The sequence below is a fragment of the Poromitra crassiceps genome (genome assembly GCF_964638095.1).
Source record: "Poromitra crassiceps genome assembly, chromosome: 20".
In the NCBI taxonomy this organism is placed as follows: Eukaryota; Metazoa; Chordata; class Actinopteri; order Beryciformes; family Melamphaidae; genus Poromitra; species Poromitra crassiceps.
In genome coordinates, this window is record NC_139637.1 from 7,628,236 (window position 1) to 7,653,716 (window position 25,481).

The following is a 25,481-nucleotide window of genomic DNA, read 5'->3' on the forward strand; positions in this document are numbered from 1 at the left end:
GTCCAGAGAAACAACTGACTAGATCTTTATACAAAACCAACATGCAGGAAACTTTGATTCCAACTGTGTATAGTTTACCACACCCATTGTTATTGTCACATGACCCCACAGCTTCACTTCTCCCTCCCTAGAGAGCTCTCTCTCTCTCTCACACACACACACACACACACACTGACACACACACACACACACACACACACACACACACACACACACACACACACACACATCCATAGAGAGTCGCACGCTGCAGTTTAAATCTGCCGAGTGTGGAAAAAAACAGAGTGGATGGACCAAACCACTTTTGCGCATATTGCGGGGGGTGGGGGGTGTCAACAGCCTATCAGAATGCGGGTTGTGTCCACGTGGGTCACTTCTGACCAATCAACAACCACACACGTGAATATCAAGCGCTAGACAGAAGAATGGACGCATTGCAAAACCTTGTAAATGTGTCTCTAATCTTGATATGAAACAGTTTGAGATGAGGTGTAGAGGCTCAGCTGTGCTGTGGCAACATGTTGGAAGTTAACTGAAATCATTTGACTCCTCAAATCATCAAACTCACAGTTTTTACCACAACAATCAGCAAATGAATCAGGATGATTTCAGCCACAGCTGCACACACACGCACGCGCGCGCACGCACACACACATTTTGTATTAAATAATAGTGAAATAAGCAGAATGGGTCAGATTTGTTTAATGGCAGATGTTGATACTTATATGCAGACTACACACTCATCTCTTCATGACCTCATATCAACAAGATATGATTTGATTTGAGGAACATTGTAATCACATGTTAAGTCAAAGTTATTAAAAAGTCAAAGTTATATAAAAAGTATAGAATAAAATGTTTGAAACCAACACGATCAAACAATGTGAATTTAACCTTAAATTGTTGGAAACATGAGAGATGTTTAGTTTGGTGACATGAATAAAATACAAACATAACAAAGGTCCAAAAGAAAGAGATTTTAACCTGTCAATCATCAACAACAGACTGTGTGTGTGTGTGTGTGTGTGTGTGTGTGTGTGTGTGTGTGTGTGTGTGTGTGTGTGTGTGTGTGTGTGTGTGTGTGTGTGTGTGTGTGATCCTGTACAGAGTGAAGCATCATGTCAGCAGCTGTGTTTGGTCACAGTGTGTTTATCTCACTCCTCTATCTAACACAGAGACACTGAGGTACCATAAGAACCGACAGCATAATCCAGATAGAACCCAGGGTACAGAGGTTCAGTGAAGGTGCAGTTGAACGTGTGGAGATGAATCAGTTTGTCAGAGGAAACGTTGTAGAAGGACAGAGAGCCAGCAGGCCAGTCAAGATACACTGCGACTCTGTTAGAGAGAGAGGAGGGGTGAGGTATGTCTGTGTCTCTTTTATTGTGCCAGGCTCTGTAACCATCATCATAGCACCACAGACTCCAGGACTTTTCATTCCCTCCAAGCAAGCTGTCACCACCCTGTCCTCTCCTGCTGATTCCTCTGTAAGTCACTCCTATATCAACATCTCCTTCCCTCTTCACCTCCCAATAACAGCGACCAGTCAAACCATCTCTACACAGCAGCTGTTGCCTGCTGTCAAATCTCTCTGTGTGATCAGGATATGGCTGCTCCCTCATCACATACGTCACCTTTCTGTTGTCTTCAGACAGGAGGAGGTGTCTCTCTGCTGTGTTTGGGTCCAGTGTGAGTTTACAGGCATCTGATGAGAGAACAAGACTCAATACAGAAACTCTTTTGATTCTAATAGAGCTGTTTATTATCTGTTGATTTATGAACACTTTGACCTTTAATTTCTTCACACTTTCATGGTGACACATTCTATCAGCCATCATCTTCATTCACAGCAGGACTGAATGAAGAGATGTCACAAGCTGCTGTGAGGGACTTTCCATGTCAGCAGTTGACTGTTTAATACTTTATTTAGCTGAAACAAAGGAGGCTATTCTGATGTCTCTGTCAAAGCATAACACTGCTTTTAACACCATTGATATCATTTATATAGTCAAACATGTTCAAGTCCAAACTCTACTTCAATCTGCCTTTTCTCATGTTGATACCAGAGTAGGACACACACACACACACACACACACACACACACACACACACACACACACACACACACACACACACACACACACACACACCTCACCCCCCCCCCCCCACATACACACACACCTCACCCCCCACACACACACACACACCTCACCCCCCCACACACACAGACACCTCACCTCAGCCCCCCCCCCTCCCACACACACACACCTCACCTCACCCCCCACACATACATACACACCCCCCCCCCCACATACACACACACAGACACCTCACCTCCCCACATACACACACACACCTCAGCCCCCCCCCCACATACACAGACACCTCACCCCCCCCCACATACACACACACACCTCACCTCACCCCCCCACATACACAGACACCTCACCCCCCCCCCACATACACACACACACACACACACACACACACACACACACACACCTCACCCCCCCCCACATACAGACACCTCACCCCCCCCCCCCACACACACACACAGACACCTCACCCCCCCCCCCCACACACACACACACACACAGACACCTCACCCCCCCCCCCCACACACACACAGACACCTCACCCCCCCCCCACACACACACAGACACCTCACCCCCCCCACACACACACACACAGACACCTCACCCCCCCACACACATACACACACACACACACAGACACCTCACCCCCCCCACACACACAGACACCTCACCCCCCCCCCACACACACACACACAGACACCTCACCCCCCCCCCCCCCACACACACACACACACCTCACCCCCCCCCCCCACACACACACACAGACACCTCACCCCCCCCCCCCACACACACACACCTCCCCCCCACACACACACACACACCTTACCCCCCCACACACACACACACACACCTCACCTCACCGCCCCCACATACACAGACACCTCACCCCCCCCACATACACACACACACACACACACACACACCTCACCTCACCACATACACAGACACCTCACCCCCCCCACATACACACACACACACACACACCTCACCTCACCCCCCCACCTACACAGACACCTCACCCCCCCACATACACACACACACCTCACCTCACCCCCCCACATACACAGACACCTCACCCCCCCCCACATACACACACACACACACACACACACACACACCTCACCTCACCCCCCCACATACACAGACACCTCACCCCCCCCACATACACACACACACCTCACCTCACCCCCCACATACACAGACACCTCACCCCCCCCCACACACACACACCTCACCTCACCCCCCCCCACACACACACCTCACCCCCCACACACACAGACACCTCACCCCCCCACACACACACACCTCACCCCCCACACACACAGACACCTCACCCCCCCCCCCCCCACATACACACACACACACACACCTCACCCCCCACACACAGAGACCTCACCCCCCCACACACACAGACACCTCACCTCCCCCCACACACACCTCAGCCCCCCCCCCCCACATACACAGACACCTCACCTCCCCACACACACAGACACCCCCCCCCACACACACACACAGACACCTCACCCCCCCCCACATACACAGACACCTCACCTCACCCCCCCCCACACACACAGACACCTCACCCCCCCACACACAGACACCTCACCCCCCCCCCCCCACACACACACACACACAGACACCTCACCCCCCCCCCCACACACACACACAGACACCTCACCCCCCCCCCACACACACACCTCACCCCCCCCACACACACCTCACCCCCCCCACACACACACAGACACCTCACCCCCCCCCCCCACACACACACACACACAGACACCTCACCCCCCCCCCCCCACACACACACACAGACACCTCACCCCCCCACACACACAGACACCTCACCCCCCCCCCACACACACACACACACACACAGACACCTCACCCCCCCCCACACACACACACACACCTCACCCCCCCCCCACACACACACACAGACACCTCCCCCCCCCCACACACACACACACCTCCCCCCCCACACACACACACACCTTACCCCCCCACACACACACCTTACGCCAAGTTTCATGCTATTCGGCATAGCACCACCTACTGGCAAACACAGAAAGCGCTTTATCTCGATAACCGTTAGTCCGATCAACTTCAAACTTGGGGAGAGCGCTTAGACCAGGGGTGGGCAACATTCTTTTTCCTGAGGGCCATACTGGCTTACATCAAGTAAGTGAAGGGCCACATATTGGAGATCATACTTGCCAACACTCCTGATTTTCACGGGAGTCTTCCTATTTTTAACCCTCTCTCCTGTTGTGATTGGTAATTTCTTGTTAATCTCCGGATATAATAGTGATACAAATCCAATGGCTGTAGCAGATGAGATTTATTAACATAATTCTGCCTTTTATTGAGTTTTTGGGGGTCAAATGTGGCCCCAGGCCCGCTAGAAATGAACTGTTATAACAGAAGTGGAGTATTGGCCAGAATGACATGAACATTTGGACACTTATTCAGCGGGTATCTTGTATGTTGTGTTCAGGTGCACTGTAAAAAAAAAAAGAAAAAAAAAAAAAAAAATGCAATTCCATCGTGGGCCACACCGCATTCGTGGGCCGTATTTCGCCCATGTGTGGCTTAGGGCAGCGATCCTCAAAGTCCGGACTCCGGTCCACATCCGGACCCAGACGCCGTCCTATCCGGACCGAGCCCTACAACCTACAAATCACTGAATAGTTACATTTTCACGGAGCATTTCTATTTTAACCGGCACATGCTTTTCTAGCCTTTACGGTACTGGTTTATCTGTCAGGAAGCTCACAGACCAATGCATGCGCTGTAAATCATCACACGTGATGCTACTCAGCCAATCAACAAGCGAATCGATTCTGCCTGCTGCTGCTGCGGGAGAGTTGACACACGGACGTAGGAGAGGCGAGACTCGGAGAAATGCGAGATAAGTATTTCACATCGCGTGCTCAAAAGAAACGAGTAGACCGCGAAAACAAAGCTTTAGTTTTAATCCAGAGCAGGCAGACTCATGTTCATTCATTGGTCTGACGAGCAGTTCAAAACCAGTATGTCTCGTGAAGTGTGATGCGATCCTGACCAGCTGTCTATGGAAGCGCCACACATGAGCACACACACACACACTCAAATCCAGGGCGCACACACATTCACTGCCCAACGGCATGCAAAGTTTGCATTGCGAGCGACCGATAGATAGAAAGACAGACAGACAGGCAGGCAGGCAGGCAGGCACAGACAAACAGAGTGGGAGCTCACTTCTATCAAGAGAAAAGGAGGTTTGTTGGCTGAGAGCCTGACTGATAAAATGTGAAATGGAGTTAAGAAAAGGAAGAAAAGGGGGAACTTATTTTTCTAAAATTAAAGCACTTTATTTTAAGATGCAAATTTTCCCAAAGCACTCTGTTGTGTTATTTCTAAATGCAGCCATTATTTTACTTGAAATGAGAAAAGAACATGTATTTATTATTAGTATAGGCTAGTTATTTATAATTAATCCAGTTAAATATGAAAACTGTAAATAAACATTATTGATGTTTATTTTGATTTAACAGTCAGTCATTGACTACATACAGACGTTGTACCATTAGGCTACTGCAATCATTGAAGTAGCCTAAGTTAAATGGCACTGAATCATAACGCAAGCTCAATGTTCCGGACCTTCGCTTGAGGACATTTTCTCTATCTGGACCTCTTAGAATTTTAATTGAGTGCCCCTGGCTTAGGGGGACCTGATAGAGTGCAGTGCTGAATTTCGTGCAATTGGCATAGCGCCACCTACTGGCAACACCAATTTTGTTTATCTCGAGAACCATTCGGCGGATCGACTTCACACTCTGGTAATGCGCTGAGGGGGACCTCACGGATTTCAGTGCCGGATTTCATGCAATTCGGCATAGTGCCACCTACCGATACCTTACACACACACACACACGCGCGCACACACGCACGCACACACACACACACACACACACACACACACACACACAGCATAATACCAGCAAACACACACACACACACACACACACAGCATAATACCAGCAAACACACACACACACAGCATAATACCAGCAAACACACACACACACACGCACGCACACACACACACACACACACACACACACAGCATAATACCAGCAAACTAGATTTGAAGGCAGCATAGTGGCCTAATAATCAAGTATGTTATATATCCTATAATAAAATTGCCTAGATGGATGGGCGGGCGTGTGGTGTCTGTCAGTCACGATTTGATTTAGTTTTGTGTCACGAAAGTGACATCGCCCGATGTCACTTTGGTGACGTTCAGTGCCAAAAAAATACCCTTAGACCTCAGGGTGTTAATGTCCCTATACTATTCCTATAGGGGTTGACAGTGTGTCTGTGACCTGAGGGTGTTAATATCCCTATAATATTCCTATAGGGGTTGACAGTGTGTCTGTGACCTGAGGGTGTTAATATCTCTATAATATTCCTATAGGGGTTGACAGTGTGTCTGTGACCTGAGGGTGTTAATATCCCTATACTATTCCTATAGGGGTTGACAGTGTGTCTGTGGTGCTGTCTGGGCTAACTGTATCTGAACACGAGGTTCGAAAGGTTCTGTCCAGGACCAAGGTGGGGAAGGCCGCTGGACCGGACGGCATTCCTCCCCGAGTTGCCAGGTCCTGCTCTGAGCAGCTTGCCCCTGTGCTGACAGATATTTTGAATATGTCACTGCAGCGTCGCATTGTTCCAAAAAGTTTCAAGGAGTCCATTGTAGTCCCAGTCCCAAAGAAATCTCCTGTCACATGTCACAATGATTACAGACCCATTGCACTAACATCAGTGTTTATGAAATGTCTGGAGCGTTTAGTGCTGGACTACATTAAATGTCAGATTCCTTCTACTCTCGATCCTTGGCAGTTTGCTTATAGGAAAAACAGATCAGTTGAGGATGCAGTCTCTATAGCTTTGAACTCTGTATATGAACATCTGGATAAAAGTAAAGCTTATGTCAGAATGCTTTTCATAGACTATAGCTCTGCTTTTAATACGATCATTTCCTCACTTCTGATCCGTAAACTGCTAAATCTTGGTCTGTGTGATGCTCTTTGTGAATGGATTTTTAGCTTTTTAATCATGAGGCCTCAAAGAGTCAGGATCAGAAATAATCTGTCTGATATACTTGTTCTGAGCACTGGCTCGCCGCAAGGATGCATTCTTAGCTCTTTCTTGTTTACTCTTTTTACCCATGACTGTATCGCTCACTACCCTCAACAAACTGATCATTAAATACGCGGATGACACCACTCTGTCATTGGGCTCATTAGCTCAAATGACGAGTCTAACTACAGATCTGAGGTTGAAGAACTTGTCAGGTGGAGCGAGGCCAACAACCTCATTCTTAATGCCTCCAAGACAAAGGAGCTCGTCGTCGACTTCCGCCGTACAAAGGCACCTCACCATCCTATAATAATCAATGGTACAGAGGTTGAGATGGTAAAAAGTATCACATTTCTTGGTGTCACTATTTCGGATGATCTTAGCTGGCACTCAAATACCAAAGCGATTGTTAACACGTTCACTGCCAATGACGAGATATCTCGGCTTAAAAAAAAAAAAAAAAAATTTGACGGTGGGACGTGGATCAACGCTCCCCACGTCTCCTATAAAAATATTGGACCCAGCGAACGTGTACAACCCATTCCACGGACCCACTAAGTGGCGACAGTGCTCTCCACACTAGAAAAAGCAGACCCAAAACTGTAGGGGAACGCGCGAGGAAACCATTCTCTACTGTAAAATGGATTGGCGCTTTCACTTTGGCGCATTATCGCGCTGGGAGCTGGCGGTGGGGGATTCCAAAAATAGACTGGGTGGAAAACACACTTTGAAACACGCAGCATAAAGCCTAGAATCGCACAAAGCTTCATCAAAGCTCTCAAACCCAAGAAACGAGTGAGCCCTATCCACACTCGCTGCCAGGGAGGGAGGCTGCTCAAACTCGCAGCAGCAGCAGCAGCAGCAGCAGCAGAACACTCGCTTGTGACAAACGCTGTTGAAAGCCACCAGACACGCCCACGGAGGGAGGAGTTTGAAGGAGAGGGCGTTCAGAACTATATTGTTTAGATGTCTGATCTCTTACTGATGCCAAAAATAAATGGTTAAAGTGACTGTTCTGACTGTTTGATTGAATTTCACAAAACTGCGATTATCTCAGCTTTCAGTCTCAGACGCTGAAACCATGCTGTACTCAACGGCTAATATCTACATAACTACTAACTCTACAAACTAACTCTTTTAGACAGAGAAAGCACACATTCTATTAGTACTTTTGTGAACTTTGTGTTCACAAAGTCCAAGCAGAAAATAATCCTCGGCTCTTGTAAAATGAGCCAGAATCCTCAAAAAAACCCTCTGGCAGAACCTACCTACAGTAAAAAAAAAAAAGGCTGGCAGTGAATGTGTTAAAAAGTCTCAGCAACGTATTTTCTTCTTAAGAAGACTTAAGGAGTTCACCCACAACAGCCAGATCCTTGTTAACTTTTATCGCTGGATTATTGAGTGCACTTTATTCCTGCACTTTTAAAGTGAGCTGGATGACTTGGGCCTTTATCCACAGATGTACCTGTCTCATTTTATTGTTTTATTCTCTTATTTTACCTTACTTACTTTTTAAACTTTTGTATTGTTTAAGAAATTTACCACGAGAGGAAGGGGGTTGTGGCTTCGCCTCGTGCCACAACCCTGTACCAGTGGTAAATGTGGCCACAACCCCCTTCCTCGAGTGGTAAATTTCTTTTCTACAATAGCTACCACATAATATAAAAAATACACAATTGTAACATTCAATTCATTTATTTACAATCATTACTGGTTTCAGAATACATTTATCCTTCCGCCACAGAATATAGTTCCATTGACAGTCCCAGGTTCACTCCGTGACAACTCAAGCTCAGCCAGTTCTCTCTCCCCAATTTCACCATGTCGTTCTTTGTTCACTTCACCTTCATCTTCATCTAACCACTGCTCAAAACTCAATCCACCCAGTAAATCAAACGTTACTACGAAATCGGACATTTCCTTGTTAGATATTTGTAGACTAACAGGCTAACAGTGGGCGGAGTCAGCACAGGTGTTCTTCATTCATCAGGGAGCGGAGTGATACTGCGGTTGGAGCCGAACTGTAGATTGTTGGCCTATTTACCACTGTTGCTAGCCAATCAGAATCCAGTATTCACTCATGCTGTTGTAGAATTGTCTTTTTATATGCTCTTTTATGTTGTCATGACTCCAATGTAGTTTCAACTGCAAATGGTAAATAAACTGACTGACTCTGACTCTTAAACCCGAACCCGTTCGGAGCCCAAGTGGCGCGTGGGTCAGAGTCCGTTTCAGACTGAAAACATAACTTGTCTGAGATGACAGGTTGAGAGGCGGGTCATAGTAGCATGTCGATGATTTTATTTGACAATTATGGGGACTGGATTGGGCTTTGGCCAATCCTGGCATGTTCCACCCCCAAATCGAGTGGGATTCAGCATGTTGTGGCGCTCTCCTCGGGAAGAGCCTGGTGACGCGAGGTTTAGTGGTTGAGTGGAGCTCAGCGAGCCGCAGGCAGCCAGCTGCCAGAGCGGAGAGTGCAGCCCGTCGGCCTGGAATCTCCGAGGTGCGACCCCTGACAACCAGGCTCTCAGGCACGCGCCATTAACGCCATTATTGTGGTAAATACAATATTCCTGGAATGCGAGTTTTAACGAGCCAGTTACATTTCTTTGCATTCTTAGGCATAACCGTTTTCTTTATTGTGTATATCAACATACAAATGGCCAAGTTAGTAGTTAGTTTATGGGATAGGAATTCTGCCAGATGACAGGCACTAGGCACCATTTTCTCCTTCATTTAGAAGAGAAAATTATCCTGAAATGAAGATTTGATTGACAGCTGCCATGTCGTGATATGATTGGGGAAATGGGGTAGAAATTGTATAGTACTATTGTATAGTATAGTACACAAATAGTGCAGTAGCCGTACTGTACCGTACCGTAGCTGCTACCATTACGTATGTCTAATGTTTAATTGTATGTTTAATAAGGAATATGCTATTTGCACCTGTATGTCAAATACGCCGAATTTAAAACGCAGAGTTTAATTGTATGTTTAATAAGGAATATGCTATTTGCACCTATATGTCAAATACGCCGAATTTAAAATGTAAGCACGGCTAAAGTATGCACAGGACATGTGCACCTATGTGCAGTGAATATGCCACTGTCTCTGACTTGTCTTATCACTATACTGCCTTATTGCTTGTTGTGTCTCTTGTTGTTTTTGCACTCACAAAACTGTTACATTTGTACTATGTTGTAAACGGAGTCCACAGCACAAGAATTTCAGACGTGATACTTGTACCATGGAGTGACAATAAAAATCTTGAATCTTGAATCTACTATGTAACTTCAGCAAACTTTAGATTACTGTTATGAATGAAATCTTGAAAAATTAACTTTTGATGTGAAAAAGTGTGACAAACTAAAGAAATTAGATTTTTGTGATTTTTTTTGGCATACATAGGTGCACTGCATACCCAGGTATTTGAACTAAAAGAAAAGAAAAGTCATTTTTGGGTTCAGCTCAACTTTAAAGCCCCATTCAGCAACTTTTCCAAGTTTTCCTATTGGGGAAACTGCGCCCTCTGGGTGCAATAGTCTGTATCAGTATCGCCATTCAAAGTCAACAAAACACAGCACCAGAAAGCTCTATGTACATGTGACATTGGGTACTCACCACATGAAATAATAATCCATAGTTACATGAAACGTCATTTTCGTATCAAATCCGCACTGAACACAGCGCTTCCGCTGTACAGCGCATGCGCGGTATGCCGCTCATGCTGTCTACGGGACGCAGGCACAAAATGCTTAGTGCCAGGAGAGGCCTTTGGAGGGCGCTGTGTGACCAATGGAAGCGACATTCTCCCTCTTAGAATACACTGGACCATCTTCAATGACTAAAAAGCTGTTATATTAATGTGAAAAAGTTACTGATGGGGGTTTTAAAGCTCCCCTCCTGTCAGTTTCTCCTCCCTGTTTCACCTTTTATGTTCTATGAAAACGTACATGTGCACACGCTGTAACAACACTCATCACCATTTGTGCCAAAGAGCTTACATTGATAAGAACCAAAGCCTAACAGTTTGTTCCACTGCAACATAATGACTGGAGGCGCTGTTGTAAAAGAAGCAGAACAGTCCTCGATAGGTCCTCTGACAGATCAGGTCGTTAAGTTTATTATGTCCGAGGAGTCTATTTAATGAGCAACTTTCAAGTGATATAGGACAAAAGCTGGTTATGACAACTATGATGTCACTCAGTGGTGATGGCTAAGTAGGTGGGCCTGAGTAATATCATCAGTGATGTCACTCGAAATGTTCACAACAGCATGGGCTTCAGGAAAGCCCTTTGAGCCTGTGATAGGACACATTTAGTGCAGTTTCTCCTTATATTTACGCATCTACTTCTTCCTTTCTTCTTTCACAAGCAAAAGACCAGGCAAGGCCTGACAACAGCAGGGCCATTTGCAACTATTTTTTATCAGATATTGGCAAACACTGCTTTGTTTCATGTATCTGGTTTATCTGCACAGTCCTATGGTCAGTTAGGGAAGCTGGCTCTATTGAAATCTTCAAAACTACACTCAAAACCCATTTATTTTCCCAATCATATGGTTGTGTTTGATGGTGTCATTCTCTGGAAACATTTATTAGCTGTTGAGTATATATAATCCTGAATTGCTGAGCGGGCTGTCTCAAGCCAGCAATATCAGTATAAACTTAGACTTAGACCTAATTTAATAATATGGCATCAGTCGACCCAGTAGCTTAGATAGAAAAACTAATAGCTGGTGAATAAACTTAGTCCTGAACTGCTGAGCGGGCTATCTCAAGCCAGCAGTATCAGTATAAACTTAGACCTAGACTACCTAGACCTGAATTAGCAGTATAGTATTAGTCATCCTAGTAGTATGGACAGAATATCTAATATCCGCTGAATAAACTTAGTCCTGAACTGCTGAGCGGGCTGTCTCAAGCCAGCAGTATCAGTATAAATCTAGACTTGATTTTGTAGTATAGTATCAGTTGTCCCAGCAGTATAGGCAGGAAATTATTAGCTGCCAAACTTAGTTCCACCTCTGCGCAGATTCCTTCGTACTGGCTCTCCCCTCTTCTCTCTCTCCTCCTCAGGTGTCCTTCACTGGCCTGACTTGCACCCCCGCCCGCCCGTCGACCGCCACCGCAGCCCTCGATCCGATCGTCATCGTCCTGGCCACCTGTCGTCACTCTGGCCCATCTACCCACTCCTCCTTCGCCTCCCCCCTTCCCCGGCCTCATCATCACCACCGACCCCTATCCTCCCCTCCTCTCATCTCGGTCGATGCCACCAATGCGGACTCATGGATCCCTCAGATCACCCTCGTGGAACTCCTGATCATTTTCCCCTTTTTCACCTCGCTAATTACCTAGTATTCCCTGAACTTACTAACACTTAAAGACTAAATTTTCTATTTCTTTTTGGAATCTACCTTTTTACACTTTCAACTTTCTTCCCTGATCTTAGGATCATTTAAAGACTACATTTTCATATTGCTTTTGTTGGACTCCTATTTACATTTTCAATTTTCTGTTCTTTTGTAAATTCTATTTCTATAATGTGAAACTCTGTCTAATATCCGCTGAATAAACTTAGTCCTGAACTGCTGAGCGGGCTCTCTCAAGCCAGCAGTATCAGTATAAATCTAGACTTGATTTTGTAGTATAGTATCAGTTGTCCCAGCAGTATAGGCAGGAAATTATTAGCTGCCAAACTTAGTTCCACCTCTGCGCAGATTCCTTCGTACTGGCTCTCCCCTCTTCTCTCTCTCCTCCTCAGGTGTCCTTCACTGGCCTGACTTGCACCCCCGCCCGCCCGTCGACCGCCACCGCAGCCCTCGATCCGATCGTCATCGTCCTGGCCACCTGTCGTCACTCTGGCCCATCTACCCACTCCTCCTTCGCCTCCCCCCTTCCCCGGCCTCATCATCACCACCGACCCCTATCCTCCCCTCCTCTCATCTCGGTCGATGCCACCAATGCGGACTCATGGATCCCTCAGATCACCCTCGTGGAACTCCTGATCATTTTCCCCTTTTTCACCTCGCTAATTACCTAGTATTCCCTGAACTTACTAACACTTAAAGACTAAATTTTCTATTTCTTTTTGGAATCTACCTTTTTACACTTTCAACTTTCTTCCCTGATCTTAGGATCATTTAAAGACTACATTTTCATATTGCTTTTGTTGGACTCCTATTTACATTTTCAATTTTCTGTTCTTTTGTAAATTCTATTTCTATAATGTGAAACTCTGTAAATGGTTAGCCCGGCATCTTCTCAGCCTGTCCCGGAGGGGGGTCCCCAGAGGGGGTCCATAGTTGGGCCCCTACAGTACATCGGCCCTCACAAGGTTCCTCCTCAGCCAACAAGTCACTGAGGCAATCCATGTGTCCCGGCCTGGCCTTCTCTCCCACGCCTTATGTGTGTGGGGGCGGGGGCCGGGGTGGGGGGCATCGGTGCTCTCCATCACTGGTAGAGGGATGCCGGTAGGTTAGAATAGCTTAGGTTAGGCGATAGATTAGCTACAGCCTAACTGTAGGCTGTAGACCTGTTATAGTGTTCAGGCTAAAATCAGACTAGAGCAGAATAGGACAGGGCAGACTAGGCTGTAGATTAGCTAGATTCCCTGTGTTCTAGTTAGTTCTGGTTAATGGCTAGAGTAGTCAGATTGTCTGATTTGCTCCCCCCTTTTCCTGCTCTCTCCTTTCTCACACTCTAAAGCATGCCACTCATTCTACTCTAAAGCATGGCATCCCCTCCTTTTCCTGTTCTCTCCTCATACTCTCTCATACTCTCCCTGCTCTCCCTCCCCACCTCCTCCCTTTCCTGAACTATCCTCCCCCACTATTCTAAAGCATGGCACCCATTCTATTCTATACCATGGCACCCATCATCTTTCTCTTTCCCCCTTCCCCTGCTCCTTCCACACCTCTCCTTCCCTGCTCTCTCCTCCCCCACATTTCCCATTCCCTCCCAACCTTCTCCCTTTCCCTGCTCTCTCCTCCCCCACATCCCCCGCTCTCCCTCCCTCCTCCCCTCTTCTGCTCTCTCCTCTTTCTCCCTTTCCCACCTCCTCCCCTTCACTGCTCTCTCCTCCCCTTCCCGGCTCTCTCCTCCCCCACATTTCCCATTCATGTGGGAAATTGACCTCATCACTTTCCTGCTCTCTCCTCTCACATTCCCCCTGCTCTCCCTCCCCTGCACACTCCCCACCTCCTCCCTCTCCTGAACTCTCCTCCCCCACTATTCTAAAGCATAGCACCCATTCTACCCTAAAGCATGGCACCCTTTCTATTCTATATTTCTATATTTTCTATATTTCTCTATCATATGATTGTTCAATGTGTTTTCCTTACTACTGTAATTGCTACTGTTGTGTCAGCTAGAATTAGCTAGACATATTTTCTCTGAGACATGTCCTCTGAGACATGCTTGTGAATTAGGGCTATACAAACAAACTTGACTTGACTATGGTCTCATGCAGTCACAGTAACGTACGTGCTATACTAGTTGACTGTTGTCTTTGCAGTGTGTTCAAGTGCACATTTTTGGCCATGACACAGGAGATGTGAGGTGATGCAACAGTCGGCATTCTTTGTCTTTTGAAGTTTTGGTGGTGTGTTGCAGCCTTAAGATATCCGCTGGAGAAAATAAAATCCATGCACAGATTTACCTCCTATAGGTCCACAAATTTCACATATATTATTAAGCTCTGCCAGCGCCACACAGCTTCCGGCTCGCTGGTTGCTCGCCAGCGCATCCCAGTGGGGCGGTGCTTATAGTAAAAATCTTGTCTAAAAGTATTAATATTGAACATGTCATGTGTCTAATTTGCACTATTCAACACTGCATTTTCTCAGTGTCTCAGAAACACACTCGGCAAGTTTGAAGTCGATCGGACGAACGGCTCTCGAGATGTGTGATAAACAGAGAACATACAGACAGACGGTCGAGCATTTATTAAGGAGATACACACTTACACTTCCTCACTCCTGGTTTCAACCTCTGGACTCCACCATGGTCCACACTGTGGGGCAAACAAAGTCAGACCAGAGTATTCTATTTGAGGACAGAAACAAAACCTTCCCTATGAAGGGTTTTCCATATAATAGGGACCGTTCGTTATTTATGGAAGGGGTCACTGGAGGAAATAGGGGAGGGTGATGCTTTTTAAATATATACCTGAGAGAGTCCAGGCTCCAGTGTGGATCCTCCAGTCCAGCAGAGAGCAGCTCCACTCCTGGGCCTCCTGGATGATTGTAGCTCAGGTCCAGCTCTCTCAGATGGGAGGGGTTGGAGCTCAGAGCTGAGGCCAGAGAAGCACAGCCTTCCTCTGTAAGCAGACAGCCTGACAAACTGCACACACACACACACACACAAATGAATCCATGTCAGATTTGATTAGTAGCCTACTGTGAAATTAGTTGTGATACTGCCGTCAAATTCTAGCAAAACGGTTACTGCCTCATACAGTTGGCTGGTCAGCTCTGTGGTTATGTGCTGCAGTTTGAGAGTTCCCTACTCACTGTCTGACAGAATATTAGAAGTCCTTTCTACTTTTTCAGGTTTCAACAACTGAGGCAGCTCAGAGAGGAAAGCATGAAATGCCCTCATGGAAAGTCATTCACAGGGGCTATGAAGGGCTAAATGTTGGTATCACACCTGGTTTAAAAAATACATGGACAGAGAAAATCACCCACAGGTGTTTGTCTGCTGATAGTAATCTGTATGTAAAGCAGGAGGTAAATGGTCATCTGTTGATCAGGTTAAAGCACAGCAACAATGCTGGCAGTTGTTGGGGAATGTTTGATTGGTGTGCTATGGGCTAAAGCCGGGATACTCAACTGGCTTTGCCCGGGGGCCACTTTTTGAACCACCAAGCAGAATGTTAACAAGCATTATACCATGGTCTGGGTGAATACTCGATTCTGATTGGCTGCAAGGTGTCCATTAATTTGTGATAATGTACAGTGATAATGTACACCTAGCTAAATGGTCTGTTCACCGTTCATATCAATGCGCCAGGATTACGACCACGACAGAGCCGTTTGAGCTCTATACCACCGTTAACGCTTAATATGGCACTTTTATAAGTTTAGAAAAAACATTAGTCGGTCAAAGTTAGCTTGACTCTAGAATTGTGCCAGGTGCAGGCACTAAGCGGCCATTTTATCCAATGATAGCCTAATCTTGAGCAGCCGAGGGGACTATTTTGTCTCGCCAGTTCTCAACTCATATTCAAGGTTATGAAAACTAGATTTTGATTGCAAAATGCATGGAAATATAAATGAATGGTCTTGTTTTGTTTCTTTGGCAAGTGACCATGGTATAAGCGGATTAATGCACTTCAAGGTGTCCATTATCAGAAATTATTGGACTTCGCGGCTTCGCCTCGGACGGTTTACGCCTCCATGTCGTCCAATAATTTCTGATAATGGACACCTCGTCGTGCATTAACCCTTACATAATCAGAGTGAGAATGCAAACCCAATATCCAGTGTATTGGAGGTACTGTACAGCAAAAGGTAGAAATTCAGTTTCTCCAATTCAGTTCAGTTCTCAAATGTGTTCAGAGTAAACCCTCTTCCCAAACAAATCAATAAAGGATCTCTCTTCAAAAGAAAATTAACCTACTTCTCCTGTGTGCACAAAGCCGACCTGTTTGGTTACATTTATATCATATAAATTAAGTAGGCTACATAGTAAGTGCCTGGGTGGCAAGCAGGCTGCAACACTTGACAATTTAGCTGGAGCTCAGTCAAACTTTATTTAACAGAAGGGATGAGGAAGCGCTGCGTGGGTCCTTAGTAAAATCACTGAAACAGGTGCTCTTTGGTGAGGGTGGAGAGAAGCATGAGAAAAAGTTCAAGTTGGATCCTTGTAAAAGTCAAAAAATGGAGTAGAGTACAGGAAAAACTGGAAAAATCCAAGGCCACTCTGTTTCAGGTAGAACAGTTAAAAAGCCTTTATTGTGGCATGGCTAAATCTTACACAATTAAAAAGACCAACGTGTTTCAGCTACAGAGAGCCTTCATCAGGGTAGAGGCCCAACACTGAAATGCATGGCATTTCATGGCAATAGAATCATCCCCAAATCTGCCAGAGGAGGGGATAGACTCAAACATCTCCTCCAAAGAGAAAGCTTTTGGATTGTAACCCTAAAATCAACCACCTTCCCCGGTTTGAATGATGATATTGATTTCTCTCCATTTCTCTGAGTCAGACATTGTTTTTTGTTATTGAGATATTTTGCTCAGTTAAATTTATTTGGTTCCTGTGACAAAGTGGGTGAGAACACACCATTTGTCCCCATTGCACATCACCTCTCAATCTTCATCAATCAATTAGTCTTACTTACATCACCTGCATTGATGTAAGTAAGACTACAGAAATTCTAACAGCGCCAGAAACACTCACATGTACATGTTGTGACTTGTGTACTCACCACACGATGAAATATAAACAGTGTTGGGCGTGTTACTGTAATTACTTACTTTTTCAATAACAAAGTAATATAAGGTGTTACAATTTCCAAAACAGTAATTATATTACAGTTACTAATCCAAGAAAGGCTGCATTACTGCGTTAGATCATTGCCCGCCAGAATGCAGTGTTTTCTATGTAAAAAGAGAAGAAAAGAAAAAGTAATCCTCACGATCTCAGGTAGACCTGTCACACAAACATGCACACATACGTCAGAGCGTGGTTGTGCACAACACGGGATGCCGGCTACTTCACAGGCAGGAATTATTTCCTGTGCCCCTCTGTGGTGGATCTGAGTGGGATCAGCCTCTCACTGAACGTGCTCCTGTGTTTGACCAGCACGCCGTGGAGTGGGTGAGAGTCATTGTTCATGATGGAGCATAGCCTGGTCAGCGTTCTCTTCTCTGACACCGCTGTCAGAGAGCTCAGCTCCAGCCCCACAATGTCCCTGGCCTTACGGATCAGTTTGTTGAGTCTGTTGGCGTCCGCTGCCTTCAGCCTGCTGCCCCAGCACACGATAGCATACAGGAAGGCACTGGCCACCACCGACTCATAGAACATCCTCAGCATGGTCCGGCAGACATTGAAGGACCTCAGCCGTCTCAGGAAGTAGAGACGGCTTTGGCTCCTTCTTGTAGAGTGCTTCAGTGTTCTTAGCCCAGTCCAGTTTATTGTCAATGTACACTCCAAGGTACTTGTAGTCCTCCACGATGTCCACACTGACGCCGTGGATTGAAACAGGGGTCACCGGTGCCGGTGTTATGATCAATTAGGGTCCGGGTCAGATCCGATTCTATCACTATCTATTCTATCGTTATGTGTAATACCCGAGTAGACCTGTGAAGACCTCTATAAAGGATTGAACATGTTGAATCTGACCAAACATCTCCAAACAATTCCAAACAACGACAGCCAGCAACGGGGCACCAAACAAACATCTGTGTTTGTGTTTGTTGGAGAAGGTTTGATTGGTGTACCATGGGCTTAAAGGATACTGACCTGAGACTCTCCAGTCTACAGTGTGGACTCTCCAGTCCAGCAGAGAGCACCTTCACACCTGGATCTTCCAAGTCGTTGTTACTCAGGTCCAGCTCTCGCAGACTAGAGGACTGGGAGCTGAGAACTGAGGCCAGAGCTTCACAGCTTCTCTTTGACAGCTTACAGCCACTCAACCTGGGGAAGAATTAGCCATGAACAAGAAATTTGAAAATAGTTTTTTCTGTATATTGCATTTCATATTGAAGACATCAAGTTATGCATGCACCTACAGAGATTTATTGGAGGCTTTGACCAGCGGCAGCAGCCCCAGGAGAGCCTCCTCTGCACGTGCTGTGTGTTTTCATATGTTTCTCTCGTGATCAGCGCTGATCAACATGTTCAATCCTTTATAGAGGTCTTCACGGGGCTACTCGGATCCTAGGACCTGGGACCCGACCCAAGACCCGTACGGGTCCAGGTCCATATTTATTATGATCAATTAGGGTCCGGGTCGGGTCCGATTCTATCACTATCTATTCTATCATTATGTGTAATACCCGAGTAGACCTGTGAAGACCTCTATAAAGGATTGAACATGTTGAATCTGACCAAACATCTCCAAACAATTCCAAACAACGACAGCCAGCAACGGGGCACCAAACAAACATCTGTGTTTGTGTTTGTTGGAGAAGGTTTGATTGGTGTACCATGGGCTTAAAGGATACTGACCTGAGACTCTCCAGTCTACAGTGTGGATTCTCCAGTCCAGCAGAGAGCAGCTTCACACCTGGATCTTCCAAGTCGTTGTTACTCAGGTCCAGCTCTCGCAGACTAGAGGACTGGGAGCTGAGAACTGAGGCCAGAGCTTCACAGCTTCTCTTTGACAGCTTACAGCCACTCAACCTGGGGAAGAATTAGCCATGAACAAGAAATTTGAAAATAGTTTTTTCTGTATATTGCATTTCATATTGAAGACATCAAGTTATGCATGCACCTACAGAGATTTATTGGAGGCTTTGACCAGCGGCAGCAGCCCCAGGAGAGCCTCCTCTGAAGCAGAGTATTTCTTCAGGTCAAACACATCGAGCTCTTTTTTTGATGACAGTAAGATGAAGACCAGAGCTGACCACTGAGCAGGGGAGAGTCTGGCTGTGGAGAGACTTCCTGAACTCAGGTGCTGTTGGATCTCCTCCACTAGAGAACGGTCATTCAGCTCATTCAGACAGTGGAACAGATTGATGCTTTTCTCTGAAGAGGGATTCACCTTGATCTTCTCCTGGATGTACTGGACCGTTTTCTGATTGGTCTCCAAACTACTTCCTGTCTGTGTCAGCAGGCCTCTTAGGAGAGTCTGATTGGTCTCTAGTGAAAGACCCAGGAGGAAGCGGAGGAACAAGTCCAGGTGTCCATTTGGACTCTGTAAGGCCTTGTCCACAGCACTCTGGTAGAGGCATGCTAGTTCAGATTTGTGTCTTGATAGTGTTGACCACCAGGATGTTGATTGACTTTCTGACAGGAGATTGACACCAGTGTTGATGAAGGACAGAAAGACATAAACTGCAGCCAGAAACTCCTGAATGCTCAGATGGACAAAGCAGAACACAGTGTCCTCGTTCAGCCCACGCTCCTCTTTAAAGATCTGTGTGAACACTCCTGAGTACACTGAGGCTGCTCTGATATCAATGTCACACTTTCTCAGGTCGGCTTCATAGAAGATTAGGTTGCCTCTCTCTAGCTCCTCAAAAGCCAGTTTTCCCAGAGAGAGAATCATCTTCCTTCTCTTTTTATTCCAGATTGGATCTGTTTCAGCACTCCCATGATACTTGACATGCGCCTGTTTGGACTGAACCAGCAGGAAGTGGATGTACATCTCAGTCAGGGTCTTGGGCATGTCTCTTCTCTCTCTGGTTTTCAACACAAGCTCCAGAACTGTAGCAGTGATCCAACAAAACACTGGTATGTGGCACATGATGTGGAGGGTTTGTGAAGTCTTGATGTGGGAAATGATTCTGCTGGCCTGCTCCTTATCTATGAATCTCTTCCTGAAGTACTCATCCTTCTGTGAGTCAGTGAAGCCTCTCACCTCTGTTACCATGTCAATGCACTCAGGAGGGATCTGCTTGGCTGCTGCAGGTCGTGTGGTCATCCAGAGGTGAGCAGCGGGAAGCAGATTCCCCTTGATAAGGTTTGTCAGCAGCACGTCCACCGAGGTTGACTCTGTAAGATCAGTCACCATCCTGTTGTTCTGGAAGTCCAGAGGAAGTCGACACTCATCCACACCGTCAAAGATGAACACAACTTGGAACTTGTCAAATCTGAAGATTCCTTTGGTCTCAGGAAAGAAGTGATGAAGAAGTTCCACCAAGCTGTACTTTTTCCCTTTCAGCAGATTCAGCTCTCGGAAAGTGAATGGAAATGTGAACTGTATATCCTGGTTGGCTTTGTCTTCAGCCCAGTCCAGAGTGAACTTCTGTGTTAAGACTGTTTTCCCAATGCCAGCCACTCCCTTTGTCATCAATGTTCTGGTTGGTTCATCTCTTCCAGGTAAGGGTTTAAAGATGTCTTCACTTTTGATTATTGTTTCCGGTCTCACTGGTTTCCTGGATGCTGCTTCAATCTGTCTCACCTCATGTTCATCATTGACATCTCCACTCCCTCCCTCTGTGAGGTAATGCTCTGTGTAGGTCTGATTCAGAAGTGTTGGGTTTCCTGCTTTAGCAATCCCCTCAAACAGACACTGGAACTTCTCCTTCAGACTGGATTTGTGATTACGTTGGCACACTCCAGCAAGAGTTTCTGAAAGGACAAATTACATCAATCAGTGGATGTTGCTGTAAATATGAGAAGTGTAAATATTAATATGTGAATGCATACTTTTCCTAACCACATGGCATCTATTCTGCTCATCACTGGTGGACAAACAGGTCCTGACTGTGTGTGCTACCCAATGTGAAATGCATCTGTGGTGGCATTTGTTCTTAAATAATACTGTGTTCAGCATTATACACCCACATGAATAAATCAATGATTTTAGCTGATGATTCATGAGGATTGTGAATATTATTTTGCAATCTGGAATTGAATCAATCTTTCTTTCTTGAGAAATGTCTATATTTAACTAATCATATATCTCCCATTTTGCCACCACTTCCTCCCGCCATCATGTTAAAGCTGTTAAAGCCTCTTACTGCTCTGCAGAGAGTCAGCCAGCTCCTCCTGCTTCATTCTCCTCAGGAAGAGCAGTGTGATGTTTAGAAAAGCCTCCTCCTCCTCCCTCGGACTCTCTAAGCATTCTGGGTAATCTGAACTCAGAACCAGCTGGACTCTCTTCAGCTCCTTCTTCACAAAAGTGACAATGTTCTCCTCAAGCAGCTGCAACAGAATAACATTTGAATTAAACATTCTGAAAAATAATAATACTGTAATAACATCAGATCCACTGGTCTAAAGAGTGCAGCTTGAAGACCTAATCAACCAACAATCTTTATTTTACCAGGCAAGAAGTTAGTTAAGAACAAATTCTTATCTACAATAATGACCAGGAAGTAGGCAAAAGACCTCCTGATGGAACAGGGTTTGGGGAGAAATAGTCTCAACGCCAGACCCATGAGAGTTGTTACGCTGATACACTACGTTACTGCATGCTGCAGATCTCTCTCTGGGTCTGGGACACTCCCCTCAGCCAGCTGGGGACGGAAGTGAACCGTTCACTTGGCCAGTGATTGGCCAGTGGTGGATTCAGTCTCCACCACTCAGTAACGACTTTGCAATCTGCGATCAGACGACACGGGAGTAGTGTCCTCTAGAGAGAGAGTGGCGTCAGCGGAGGACCAAAATGTGAGACTCATTAGCCGATGAACAGCCAGGAATGGGTCTCGCGCTACTTTTGCATGCTAAAATAAAGCTGATAATGTACAATTTGATTCAAGGGGGGAAAACCCTTTCAGAGTACAACACAAACTGTCTATTTTGCTGCAACTCGGCAGTGCTGCTTAATCCAGGACCTTAATTCCTGGAACTCTTTAGAGTAAAAAACTGGTCCATTGGAGTGAATGGAGATGTCGGGACTCTTCTATCTACGTGGCTCTGCATGGGAGGCGCAGCCCATTTTTCGAACCGCTCTCTCATTTGTCCTATGACCTGTCACTCATTCAATTTCAACCTGCCTAGACCCGCCCTCAAACCCCAGCAGTGGCTGTGAAGTGGCACAGACTCATTTGTGTAGTATGCGGAGCGCAGCGATTCAACGTCTGTTGACAACAGACCGTTATAAGACCAGAGTAGTTGTTTTGTAATTCAGTAGCTGCAGTAAAATGTGTTGTACATTTACACACCATAAATATGGAGTCTAGGTCTGTTGGAAGCTCCTGGACAGACTGACCACTGGGAACCTCTGACCTCTCCTGGTGGACTCTGGAGAACACATGAAGTATTAGGTCATATAATGTCACACACACACACACACACACACAGATGCACGCGCACGCACACACACACACACACACACACACACACACACACACACACACACACACACACACACACACAGAGTGAAATCCACTGTAAATTAGGGATGCACGATATGGATTTTTTTCAGCCGATACGATAACCGATAAATATCTGCTTCTCCTGGCCGATAACGGATACAATAACCGATAATTATTTCACATCTTTGTATTTAAAGAAATAAGTTCCTAACCTGTATTTTATGCACACCTGGGGTGACAAAAGACAGATGTGTTGAGCAAAGATGGATGACTTAAAAGACTATTCCATAGCTCTGACCTAACCAAATCTAACTGACATCACTACTGTGAACATAAAACAAAGAGCACTTCTGATATAATATATATATGATTGTTTTAGTAAGTAAAGTATCACTCAATTAAACAATACAAAAAAATAAAGGCTTTTATTGAACTGAACCGCTTAGTCTGCAGATAAAACACAACGACAAAAGGCAGCCTAGTAATTTAGACTTTTATTGTCATGTTACTGATCTGTTTGAATTTTGCATTGGGGCCAGTTCTATTGAAGTGAATGGGGAAGACATGGAAAGATGAAAGATGAAAGAAAAGACACTATGTGATGTTGACAGATTTTTTTAATGTAATGTGTGTGTTTGTTTTCCTTATTATTGGTCTCCAAACAGATGATGGCTCTGTCCAGTTCTGCATATAGCTCAACTCAAAAGTCCCTATTTGGTTATAGTGGGACTCCTGGTTAGCTTAATAATGTTAGTGGATTGGATTTTGGAGTTCATACTCCCAGAGCTGGAGTAAACCATATAGAATCATCTTTACCTGAAATGAAACGTCCAGGGATTGTGTGTTTTAAGTGCTTTGAATACGGGGATGTTTTGCAAAATAATGGCATTTTAAACATGCGATACAAAGATGCGATTAATCGCAATTAACTATAGTTAATCGCAAGATTAATCGCGATTAAGAAAAGTAATCGTTTGACAGCCCTAGTTGTTATCATCTGAAACTGTGGAACAGCCACACTGCCGGCAGCCATGTTTGGCTCTAGTGCGCCTGGCACCAGGTGCAGCTGTGACGTCACGAGCTCATGCAAAATGGCCATATTGGATGATAATGTATCGGTCCGTTAAATATGGTGCATTCCTACTGTAAATGCTGCTATGATTATTGGATGTGATGTTTTGAGAGAAGAAACTAAATCAACAGAGTATCATGACTTCTTTCCTCTGTTCAGTAGAATCAAATAAACTCATCTGTTTTCAGTTCTTACCTTTGCTCAGTAGGCTGCTGTCCATCTTTGATATCAGGAGGATGACCCATAGACCAGTCACTCTTCATGGACACACAGCTGGGTACAGGGGAGTCTGCTCTCTTCTGCTGGATCCTGCTAAGGATTGATCAAACAGGGTGGTGGCAGTGAACATGTTAGAGAAGCAGGGTTTTGACCAGTAGGTTGCCGGTTTGAATCCCAGTAACAACTTTGAAAGTCAGGGTGAATATGTAACTCTTTCTCCACCCTGTGAAACTACCAACAACTAGACCTTGAGCAAAGATCTCAACCCCCAGACTGTTCTGGTAGCTGCGCAGTCACCAACAGCAGAAGGCTGTTGTTATACTGAGCAGCTCTGGTATGAATATGTAACTATGGATGTGAGGCAGAGCAATGCTGCAAAAGAAAATATGTTAAGCAAAACCCTTCTGGAATCTGGATAGTTAATTGTAATAAAAGAAGAAACTAAATCAACAGAGTATCATGACTTCTTTCCTCTGTTAGAATCAAATAAACTCATCTGTTTTCAGTTCTTACCTTTGCTCAGTAGACTGCTGTCCATCTTTGAAACTAATAGGATGATTCATAGAAAAGTCACTCTTCATGGACACACAGCTGGGTACAGGGGAGTCTGCTCTCTTCTGCTGGATCCTGCTAAGGATTGATCAAACAGGGTGGTGGCAGTAAACATGTTAGAGAAGCAGGGTTTTGACCAGTAGGTTGCCAGTTTGAATCCCAGTACCAACTTTCAAAGTCAGAGTGAATGATTCTTTCTCCACCCTGTGCAACTACCACCACTCGATCTTGAGCAAAGATCTCAACCCCCAGACGGATCTGGTAGCTGCTCAGTGACCACCAGGGGGCTAGCTCAGGGTTTGACCAAGGGGCAAGCCCACCACCTTTCCCCTGAAGATGCAGAAGTCTTTGTTTAAGCTGTAATTCCTCGAATGGCCACTTGAGGCAGGACTCAGAAGTCCTGTCGTTCCTGTTAACACATTGAGTGCCAGCGACGCCATATGGCGTCATTAGAAATTTACCGTAGAGTGCCAGCGACGCCA

General features: G+C 45.6%; 1 protein-coding gene across 1 annotated transcript in view; it reads right to left on the reverse strand.

Annotated features, from left to right (window-relative positions):
* Window positions 1-935: 935 nt before the first annotated feature.
* Window positions 936-25,481, reverse strand: part of LOC310794544 (NLR family CARD domain-containing protein 3-like) — a gene marked incomplete at its 5' end in the record, with an annotated part of 243,770 nt that continues 219,224 nt past the window's right edge. The window contains 4 exons of the mRNA XM_083656514.1: window positions 936-1,688; window positions 15,405-15,564; window positions 18,691-18,864; window positions 19,668-21,465. Of these exons, the coding sequence (XP_083512640.1) occupies window positions 1,167-1,688; window positions 15,405-15,564; window positions 18,691-18,864; window positions 19,668-21,465 (2,654 nt within the window). The 3' untranslated portion in view covers window positions 936-1,166. The remainder of the gene's footprint in view (window positions 1,689-15,404; window positions 15,565-18,690; window positions 18,865-19,667; window positions 21,466-25,481) is intronic.